We start from the raw sequence: 11,503 nt of genomic DNA on the forward strand, positions 1-11,503 counted from the left end.
AGTTCATCATCTCCTTCCTGGTGCATGTAAGTGCTTTGTCTTGCGACACAATTCGAATCTTGAATCCCGTGCTCAGTTCAAATCAGTCGGATCGTCTAACAGCACGCCCCCCATTTCTGTTGCATGAAAGCTGGTGCAGCTGCGCCACAATTCAATCGCGTGCGACACAATCCCAGTGCAAACCCCTGTTAAATAACGGTCGAAGCTGCACAAATCCCGAAAACTGAACAGTCCGACGAAAGTGTGATCAGCGACCGTTAGTTAAAAAAAAAAAGCCCTACGGTGTCAAAGTTAGGTACCTTAGCAGATTTATGCCACTGCCTCTTGTCTTCCTATGGAGGGAGGTGGTGTGAGGAGCACTCACCACTCCTGCTACCAGTCCTGTGCTCTCCCAGCACCCAGTCCAGGCGAGCAAGCGTCCATCTTAACCTGTAAAATTGATAAAAACAAGAAACCGAATGGATAAGCCATGCTCGTATCTCCCATTAGGGCATCTGGACATCACGGTCTTCTTCAGGCACATGAACAAGCCAATAATTGGGTATGGGAAAACTGACCTTTGCGTTTTTTTTTTTTTTTTTACAGCCAATTTGCATAAGTCTGGCAGTCTTTTTCACCTAGGACCCTGTACATAAGATAGCGGCTGATGGCTGGTTCAAGCAAAAACATCGTTGTTTAGTAAATTATTTATTAAATTATTTTATATTGTTCCCTTATAAAGAATGACTGGACCATTATACAACCTCTTGTGTCACCCCCTCATCCTCATAGACTGTAAGCTCTTGTGAGCAGGGCCCTCACTCCTATTGTTCTCTATGACTGCTTGTTCTTTGTAATGTAATGTAGTTGTATATGTCCCCTAAGATTTGTAAAGCGCTACGGAATTTGATGGCGCTATATAAAGATTATTATTATTATTAGTTTTTAATCACAGTCTCCATACACTATGGGGGTTACTTATCTTAGGAATTTTTTTTTTGTTGTTTTGTATCTGTGCGCAAAAATATTTGAACGTTGTGTGCCACCGTCCTTACACCATGCTTGTTTTACATGGACAACAATTCTTCAAAATTGTCCAGTGTTACCAAAGATTTCAGGTTAGCGGACGGTGTGTGCTAGGACTAAGACCAAGAGAAATATCTCTTAGAGCAGAACTGTTCTAAAATGCCCATGGCAACCAATCAGAGCTCAGCTTTCATTTTCTTACAGCTGTTTATAAAATTAAAGCTGAGCTCTGATTGGTTTCCATAGACAACTAGAACAGTTTTACTAGAACAGAAAATCATACTAAATCTCCCAATATTATATTTATAGATTTTTCTTTGGTAATCAAGGTCTATTTTTAACTCATTGGGGGTCATTTACTAAGGGCCCGATTCGCGTTTTCCCGACGTGTTACCCGAATATTTCCGTTTTGCGCCGATTGTACCTGAATTGCCCCGGGTTTTTGGCGCACGCGATCGGAATTTGGCGCATCGGCGCCGGCATGCGCGCGACGGAAATCGGGGGGCGTGGCCGAACGAAAACCCGACGTATTCGGAAAAACCGCCGCATTTAAAAAAAAAATTGTGTCGCGAAAATTTCACTCACCTTCATCCTGGGTAGGCCGGTGTATTTCGAGGCATTCCAGCGGACTTCAGCGCAGCAGCGCCACCTGGTGGACGGCGGAGGAACTGCATTGATGAATCCCGGCCGGACCCGAATCCAGCGCAGAGAATGCGCCGCTGGATCGCGAACGGACCAGGTAAGTAAATCTGCCCCATTGACTGTGCAGGCAGAAGCTGTGTGTAGGTCACGGATGTAGGACACCCCCATCAGGAATGGAAGCAAATGGCAAGTAAGCAATTCAGCAGAATACCTCCTGGCATTTCTTTGGAATTTTTCAGTAAACCATGTGAAGCAAAATAAAAGCCACAACCAAAACAGCAAGTCTGATAGGAATTTTTTTTTTTTATGTTATTCCAATAAAAAATACATTCATACAGAAATATAACAATCTTGCAAAAAAACAATTTTCAAATAAAGTCTTGTAAAACAAAAAAAAAAACGGTTTTCATTTTACAAAAATCTTACAAAGATTCTTCAGATAACAGGGCGTTCAAAAACAAAAAAATAAAAAAAAATTAAGAAAAAGAAATCACTAATAAAAAGTTTTCCCCAAATTTCAAGCAAATGTAGATTAAACCTCCCCACCCGCCCCCCCACCCAATTCAGCTTGACTGAGGCTCAGTTATCACCTGAACAGAGTGTATTTTCGCATGAAGTAAATTATAGGCATTCGTAAACGGGAGATCCACCCTATTCAAAGAATGCCGATGGCATTTTACAAGCAAGACAAGCCAGTGCACGTTACGCACTTTTGTTTATCTCCTTGTGATTATTATGGCTAAACTTCTAGCACTTCACAAAACGTGTTCAGAAATGCTACTGGTCTCTGGATTATACAAAGACCACATTTTTCTTGCCTCGTCCACACAAACCATGTGAAACCGAAAAAAGCGGAGGAGCCGGCTTAACTGGTTTTATGCCAAAACCAAACTGAAAATGACAATTTACTTACACAGTAAGTTTAAAAGCAAACTGTTAGTTATTAGGCCAATACGTTTAAGACACTTTTTGTTTCTCGTTTTAATAAAAAGGTACCTTTAAAAAGGTATAAAACACTGCCAAAAAAACTACAGGTCACACATTAAAAAGACGGCATAGCCAGGTGAGAAAAGTTGAAAGATTTTCTTTGTGTCCTTCAATAATTTGATCCAAAAATTCCCATTCTGAAATTAAAAAGTGTGCCATGTTTGAAATGTGTTAAAGCATTAAAGGTGTTTTTGTAAAATATGGGTTTTTCTGAACCAAAAAACACAAGGATGCTTGGTTCCAAAAAGAAATAGCACTAGGTGCTGTCTAGCCTTGAAGCTCTGGGGTTGTACAAAGGTTGGAGAACATAGCACCTTCCCCAAAAACAGCTCCTCTCTCCTGACCAGGAGTAGTAGGGTTGCAACTACGCTCCAATCATTTGTATACAGATGAGCTTCAAGATTGGCACAAACCATGGTCAGTTGGGGAGCGGTTTTTGGAAGGAAGTATCCATCATTTTCGGCCTCCAGACAACCCCCATTAAGTTATCGGGCTGCCAATACATTGTTTTTGGATAAAGTCAGCCACAGGTTCCTAGTTCTGAACAACCGCTTTGAATTTTCCGATCAACTTCTAGTACTCAAACTTTTGCGACTACACCTACTGATCTTATGGGTTTACAATAGAGTAGGTGGTAGAAGGTAAGTACCCACTTCATAGACTGCCGTAGTGGTCAATAACCACTAAGATATCAGGCTTGAATTTAGAATTTTTGGCTTCAAATATCTAAAGAAATGTCACATCAGAGAGTCGCTTAAAGGGCATCTACCACCAGGATGAAGGAGTGTATGCAAAGGAGTCTGAGGGGCTCCAGGCTCCATAGGTGTTATGGAGCCAGGAGCCCCTCAGGATCATTTGCATACAGCCTTACATCCTCGTGGTAGATGTCCTTTAAGGATTTCCAACAGCACACTTTATTGGGGGTTCATTTTCAGAAAGTCTTAGCATAGTGAACATGATGTGATTCTGCCATAAATATATCAAGTTATGCAATTACAACAGGAATTTGATGAGAGAATCGGGTCTTCGCCAGAAATTTAGCAGAATATGCCGTCTTTAATGTGTACACCCTGTGAGACAACGACACGCCCCAGTTGGTAACAACACAAATGGAACTTTTTGAGTTGCAAGATGAGGCAGGATAACAGGATTTCTTTATCCGGCCTTATCTTTGGCAGACACAAAATCATTTTACTGCAGATAAATGCAGTTTATTTTTGTTGTTATTTTTATTTCTACTACGAGAAAAATAAGAAAATGATAGCTAAAATCTACAACGCTCAGGATATCAACTTTAAAGTTTATTCTACAGGATTTTTTTTTTTCTGTTTAGACATTAAATAACATATTACAAAAATATATATATATATATTCAAACTCTTAATACAGCTCTTAACACTCAGTGACCTAAGACTACATAGGCTTGCACCCAAATAAAATTTTCCAAAAAAATAATTAAAAAAAATCCTCCTAAAAATAAAAAAAAAAAATTAAAAAATGCTATAGGCCTAGTAAATTTTCGGCTGTAGAGTGCACGTTTAAATCGCATTGTGTAGCGGAGACTGGAAAAAAAAATTAAAAAAAAAAAAGTTGCCAGTTTTCCATTTGCTTTGGTGGATGTGGGATTTAAATAGACATTTAAAGAAGGAGAGGGGGTAAAAAAAAAAATAAAAAAAGAGTAATCCTTCCAAACAAACACATTTTGTACCTTGACAAGTATATGAGCAGTTTACATATTAAGTGCATGTACGGATACAGATACATTTGTGCAGGTTTCGTGTAGAGCAGGTGTAAGCGATAGCGATGAACAGATAGGTCAGTGTGTTCGGAATAAAAGCAGATTACTATAACATGAGCAATCATCATAGTACAGGAAAGGAAAGACACACAAATGCACACAAGAGCCAAAATAAAGTCATTAGATATCATAGGCCGTATACCACTGCCTTGATCGGGTCTTAAGTTTTGACCGTGATGTTGCGTTAAAAACGACACAATACGGGACCGTATCAGTGATCACCAGCTCATCGACCGGCAATACCTGACCGGATGCTATGGATTACAAAACAGTCTTGCGCCATTTTATGACATTGAACCCATGTGTGTCCGAAGAAGAGAATAAAAAATAAAATAAAAATTACAAAAAAAAATTTGAGGGAAAAAAAAAAAAAAAAAAAAAAAAAGAAGAAGTACACCCCTGGGTGACAACAGAGCCTTAAGTAAGCTTACATCACTTAAACCCCTGTATCTGACCCCCATCCATCACTGGAGAAGGCCACTTGCATAAGGCACCATTTTTAAGGACAACAGTGCGTCAACAGCTAGAAAAACCGGAAATTAGTCCTCAAGGCATAAATAATAGAAAAAATTAGCTGCATGAGAAAAATCAGTTTTAAGCTATTAGTGGTTTCTCCCACTTTTTTTTTTTTTAGGATTTTTTTGTTTTTTTTAATTATTCTATACATAAGTAATGTAACAACAGACCAATTGTATTTTAGCTGCTCTCAACTGGAATCATAACTGCAGTCCTGATTAAATTACGGAGAAGCGTACACATTTCCCCTGAACCATGCAATACCTTTCTATTATAATGAAGTTATAGTTGTGTTATAATTGTAAATACACAGCTTATACAATGGGTTACAAACAATCGTTGTAGCTAGTAGAAACAAGCTACTTGACACATTGCACGTTTAATAGCTGCACCAGACAACAAAAGCTCCTCTCACACAGGAAAGGGATCATCTGCTTTTCGGGGGGTCATGGTTACACCCCCAACCAAGTAGAATGATTGATGGTTGTCCCATATAACAAGAGTATGCAATAGCATACAAAAACATTCAAACCGTTTTATTTTAATTTTTTTTTTGTTATTTTTCTTTTAAACGTTTTTTTTTTCTTTTCTTTAAATCTTAATCCCTTGCAACTGAACTCAACCAGACGAGAGAAAAAAACAAAAAAACTAACAAAACGAGGTCTTCAACATTCAGACATTGGCTCCTTTTCACCATTCAGTCACCCAAACATTAACATTCTCAGTGCACATGCTCACGGCGACGGCTTAGTCAAAGCCACTCAGAAGATTAAGCACCAATAGTGCACGGGCCCAGTCAGCTCCAGAAGTAGCACTGTATGGTTGCTATGCCGCATCTTACACGATTGATAAGCCCTGCAAAGCCCCTTGAAGAAGTGAGGTCTTGAAGGCAACTGGTTAGGGTGCAAATTGGCATGCTTTGGCTGGAACTTGCATCCCTCGCACAAGGCAATTCAACCTTGAAGTCGCTTTTTCATCACGTGACTTCCTCATTCATTCATATGTGTCTCTTCATGTGCAGAGCCAAGTGATCTGACCTGGAGAAACATCTGGAGGAGAGGAATAATTCATGTTAGAAAGGTAAAAAGAAACACAACATGGAAAACACACAATATAAAAGTTCTTTAAGTCTTGAAGCTGGCCATACACTGAACATGCTTATTTTAGAAGGCCAACCAACCATCAAATATGTATGGAGGCCTCTGGAGGATAAGCCTTTGCAAGGAGTATCTATAGTAGCTGCAGCTTTGTGTCTAGCCCCTTTTCAGAACAGATGCACAGCCAAGCTCTTTACGGGATGTAGGGGTCTATACTCTAAATTAATGATCCCACCACAAATGGACACGTATGGCATGTGGTGGTCCACCAAATGTAGACATCAAGAAAATGTTCTAGATCTACCTAGAACTTTCTTACCTGTCACAATGTGTGCACTTAAATGGTTTGGCACCAGTATGTTTTCGGAAGTGTCTGGTCAGTTCATCGCTTCTTGCAAAACGCCACACGCAACCTTCCCAGGAACATCTGTAAGGCTTCTCTCCTGCAAAATAAAACCATAAGCTTAATTTAAAATGAGCACTTGTTTTTACTTCCAAACCTGCAACTACAAAGATAGGAACACCGCAAGTCACGTGTAGACTCTATGCAAATGTGCAATCTCATTAATTGGTTTTGTAAACGACGCAATAAACAAGCCCTATTGTTGTCTCCATCAGCTCAATCAAGAAGAAGAACACTTGACAAGGCTCCAAGGAAATGCAAACTCCTAGTGAATAATCAGCAAGACACTGACAACACCATCAAGTGAATAGTGTGGATGTGGATTGTAATGAGTGATGTGTGCACAAAAACAGAGGTATATTTTGGGAAACGGTTCCAATTGCCGATTGCATGTACTAGAAATACTAATACAATCAGTGTAGGTTTTGGGGTCATAAAGCTACATGTTTTAAATGTAATTTGGAGGGGAAAAAAAAAAAGGTAAACATAAAAAGGGAAAAAAAAAAATCGAACTTTCCAAAATTAAATATTAGAATAGGTATTCTATATCTGTATGGCACAAGGATACAGTGAGATGTAAACCTAAGACTTGATGTGTTCCAGCTCAGCTCATTACTAAACTTAAGAAACATTTGTTTCCTCTTAAATGTTCTTTATTAATTCCACTGACAAGACTATAAAAGGAAAAGATTAAGGAAATTCATGGTGGATAAGTATTCTTTGATTCCCTTTCCTGGATACCGCCTGTAGTCATAGATCCAACCTCCCTACAGGAAAGAATGAGGAAGTTCATTTCCCTAGTAGAGGATTCACCATGATGACATCACTAATGGACTTTGGGTTTACACCCTGTGGTTGTGCAATCACATTACAGCTTGGGATTCCCTCCTGTCAAGTCCCTTTCCAACACGAAACAAGCACTGACCTGTATGAGTGCGTTGATGTGCTTTAAGATGTGAGCTCTTGGTGTAAACTTTCTTGCAGCCATTGAAGTGACACTTGTGGACACGTTTCCTGCCATCCGGTGAGGTTTCTCCACCGCTGGTTGGGCTACCTTGATCGAGTGTCTTTATAAAGGAACCAGGGCGCATTTTCCCAGGAGAATGGAGCTCCCCGGTCATGGTATTCCACAAATGATGGGGAGACTCTTTGCCCTGCTCTGGCGATGACGGTGGAGTAGACGTGACAGATGAACTAAAGGGTTCAGTTTTGATCACCACATCACTAATGGGGTCTGAGGTAAATTTGGAAGTTGGTGAAAGCTCTTCAGAGCTGTCAGATAATTCACTACTAATATCAGAGTTCAAACTATTGGTCTCTAGATTCTGACTGTCAGACATGTCCTCCGTTTTTATACAAATAAGTTGGGGGTCGGGTTCCTCCTTTTTCTCACACGCCAGAATAAATTTGGTCCAAAGCTCGTCTTCCCCATCGAATTTGAACTCAGAGGCCGACACATAGCAAGGTTCGCTCTGCAGGTAGCGCTCTAGTTCCAGGCAGGTCTACAAGGTAAAATAGAAGGGAAAAAAAAAAAAAAATTAAAAAGTTAAAACTTCACGTTTCTTAGTCATGTTTGAACAAAGAGTAAAACCTGGACGGTGGTTTTTCTGATCTTTGCAATGAATGACACCCGCCATTCAGGATACCACACGAGCTTACTACTATCGTTCTTACATGCTCACCCTACTTCCTTTTAGAAAGAGATCTTGCAAAATGAAATTTGCAGAACCACCGTACATGGAAATTGCTAAGCTGCACAAAATTTGAGGAACCAAGGCAATTCCTCATATTCTATATACCCTTTTCTACAAGGAGGCCATTTCTCGTTCCAGAGGCTTCTGGAAACCATACAATGGACAAGAATTTAATTTACTAGCCAACAGTATAACTGGATGAGTCATCTGCATTCCTTTCACGTTATGCTGGAAGAGGGGGAAAAAAAAAGGACGACTTCCTTTTGTAACGCTGACCAGAAGCCAGGAAACGATGCTGCTAGATTCACTGAATACTGAGTGCGTACTATTTTTAATTGAAACTATCCAGCTTCTACGTCTACTTTCTCCGCTCAACAAGAAGTTAAATCACTCTGCCATCGCAAGCCATTCTTTCATCTGCAAAAGTCCAACTCGTCCCCTGTAAATGTCAGCCGTTTGTTTTTGCAAAAATATGGGTGCTGAGATCAGCCCCTGTGGCCTGCAGACACAAGCCATCAAAATACCACACATATTTCCCCAGCGAGCTGCCTGCCCCAGGAGGGATCCGAGTGCACATTTTTTTTACTGCGCTCTTCCATTTCCTCTTGTGGTCTTCTCAGTAATTCAAACTAACATCAACGTTGCAACGAAACGACAAAACTATAGAAATCAATGCTTACATTTTCCTATAATTAGACAATTGCTTTGCTGTTCAGATGAGAAAATGCATTTTATTGATTCTCTCCGTGGTGGAAAGGGGGGAGGGGGAGAGTAGAAGAGTGGGGGGGGGGGGGAGACAATTGATTGTGATGTTGTTAAACTTTAATAATCTAGCTGCTTTAAATTCGCCATTATGCAAATAAGCACGGAGACCAAGAGATGGGCTCTGTGATAGTTTAAATGTTTCTGCAGGCTTCTGGGAAGGAGAGTTGGCTCCGTGCCCACATCTAAAATGCCCCAAGGAAGCTACTGAGATCAATTTCAATCTCACACACACACATAAGATCTGCCTCTTTGATGGCAGAGCAGGCAGAGGAGGAGGGGACGCATACAATTAAGTAGGAATGTGAAGGTTGTAACACTTTAGTGTGCAAGCTCCCCAAACAAACAGACATCTGAGCTCTTAATTCATTTACTTAAAAAAAGGTAAACATCGTTCTATGGCGAGGGGGAGCCCAAGGACAGGGGGCTAAACAATGATAATCTCCCTCCGTAAAAAGGTAGATCTAAAAAGGTCTACATGACAACTCTAGAGGGGGTCGGAAATTGGCATGGACATAGCTGTAGATCCCCCCCGATTGCCAGTCCTTGATGCGTAGGAGATCAAAACAAATCTACGTTGTATGATGAGTATCTGTCAATAGATCTAAAAGTGTAGCAGCGGAGGGTTCTACCGTAGAAACGGAAGGTTCTAAGACACAATCAAGCTAGGTCAGATGGTCTACGACTAAATTCTACGCAACGTCGGCTAAATGTCAGTCGTCAACTCAGATTCTAAAGGCGTTTTATACAACTACTGTGTGATCTAAAGGGTTATGCAGAGTATCTATCGCCTTTTCATCGCTCCGACGGAGAAATGACAGGAATAACTCTTGGCACAGCCTCGGCTAATAGCTGACAAGCCCCAGCTGTGTCGTTTGGACCATTTGCACTGACAAAGTTTTGCCAAATGGCTGCACGGTTACTAGAGAAACCCAAGCTGGGATTGATTGAAGCTGCACTGAGCTGTCAATGCAAAAATCAGCGGAGATCCCGCACTGCATGCACCAGGATCATGTATGAACGGACACAAGAACACTGGCTGCCTTTCCCCTGATTCTCTTTACCACCAATGATTAAAATAAATCTAAAAAAACACAAGCGCCACCATTTACCTGTTGCCAATATTCCTCCAGAGATGGTAAAGCGGAGAAGTAGCCAGTGTCGTGCACGATCTGGAGCTCCTGGAAAATGCTGCACATTGGTAGAACATCCATGATCTGGGAAATGAGATCAGATTCTACAAAACAAGAGAATCTACGGGATTTCTTGCAAAATCAGCGGCTGCTGCTGCTGCTACCATATATGTTGCACAATGATCAAGTTATAATCCAGAGCTTGCAAAAATAAAAAAAATATTTAAAAAAAATTTCAGCTGATGGATAGATCCCAGCAGAATGCAATCAGGTCTCCTCCAGGTTTTCATGCAAATGTCATTGCATAGCAATTACTTATCCCCCCTCCAAAAACACTGAAAGACACAAGACTTAGGACTCCTCCTGGAGCTGAGGACTTGCTCAGTGGTGCTGACAATATTTGCAAACACTGAAGTGACTGCAAATGTAAACCCCTGCAAAACTTCCCTATTCAAACCTTCCAAGCCAGTCAGCCTGCCCCCTCCTTCTTCTCCTCCTCCCCCCCACGTGATCCCATTACGCCGGCTCAGTACAGCGGCCAATCGGCTCGCGCTCGCTTCCTTCTGTCTTTCTATGATGTCAACTACGACCAATCGCCGTGCCCGGCGCTGGAGGGAAGCCTCTGGCGTGACGAAATCGTTTCGTAAGAGGGAGCGTGATTGGTCAGATTCGAAATTTCAAGCCCCCTCCCGCTCGGAGAGGGGAGGGACTAGCTATTTTTAGATGGGTATATAAGTGAAGAACGGCTGTGGAGACAGTTACAGTGCGGTCAGTGACCGCTGAGAGCGCTTGTGAGATGCGAGTTCCCGGCGCACGGGTTTATGGCTGCCCGGGCTCGCTTGTGACGAAGTGTTTATTTCATACTGTGTTGTTTAAATTAATAAAGTCTTGACTTGTGCACACACGGACGTATATGACATATAGTGACATGGCGTCTTCTTGTGTGACGCGTCTTCCATTTTGTGTGAAAGGTCACTTTCCTGTCAGACCTGCTTGTCATTGCCCTATAGCGCGGTTCAATAGCCGATAAGCTACTGACCACGTAGCCGGGCTGCACATAATAACAGTGTCCATGTGAAATACCTCACAACATGTCACCCCCCCCCCCCTCCTGTCACAAAATGGCGCCTGTCTTGTTTACTTCATTTAGTATCATTCACTCCAGCAGGGGGCGGAGCTCCCCCCCCCCCCAGCTCTCTGGAAATCTACTGAAGTTTATGGCTGAAACTGCCAGCAGCGCCTGACAAATCTGAGTTCCCCTTTCAGCGATATCTGTGTCTACGTGAAGATGTCCCCATCCCCCAGCAGAGAATCCTCCAGATCTTCCCCTCAGATTGTACTTCATATCTTATCCGTCCCTCACATGATAAAGTAACTCATTTTGTGGCCAAGTATCTCCCTGCCCATGTGTAAAATGAAGATAATATAATCAAATAAAGATTTACTGTAAAATATTCAGTCATGTC

The 11,503-nt window shown here is 41.5% G+C and overlaps 1 protein-coding gene across 1 annotated transcript; it reads right to left on the minus strand.

Annotated features, from left to right (window-relative positions):
- Window positions 1-3,927: 3,927 nt before the first annotated feature.
- Window positions 3,928-10,988, minus strand: KLF6 (KLF transcription factor 6). Its single transcript, XM_072154009.1, has 4 exons — window positions 10,017-10,988; window positions 7,374-7,950; window positions 6,365-6,488; window positions 3,928-5,997 (listed from the first exon to the last, which is right to left on the minus strand). Exons 1-4 carry the CDS (start codon window positions 10,116-10,118, stop codon window positions 5,946-5,948), a joined length of 855 nt encoding a protein of 284 aa, XP_072010110.1. The 5' UTR covers window positions 10,119-10,988; the 3' UTR covers window positions 3,928-5,945.
- Between the last annotated feature and the right edge of the window lie 515 nt (window positions 10,989-11,503).

The sequence above is a fragment of the Engystomops pustulosus genome, chromosome 5 (genome assembly GCF_040894005.1).
Source record: "Engystomops pustulosus chromosome 5, aEngPut4.maternal, whole genome shotgun sequence".
In the NCBI taxonomy this organism is placed as follows: Eukaryota; Metazoa; Chordata; class Amphibia; order Anura; family Leptodactylidae; genus Engystomops; species Engystomops pustulosus.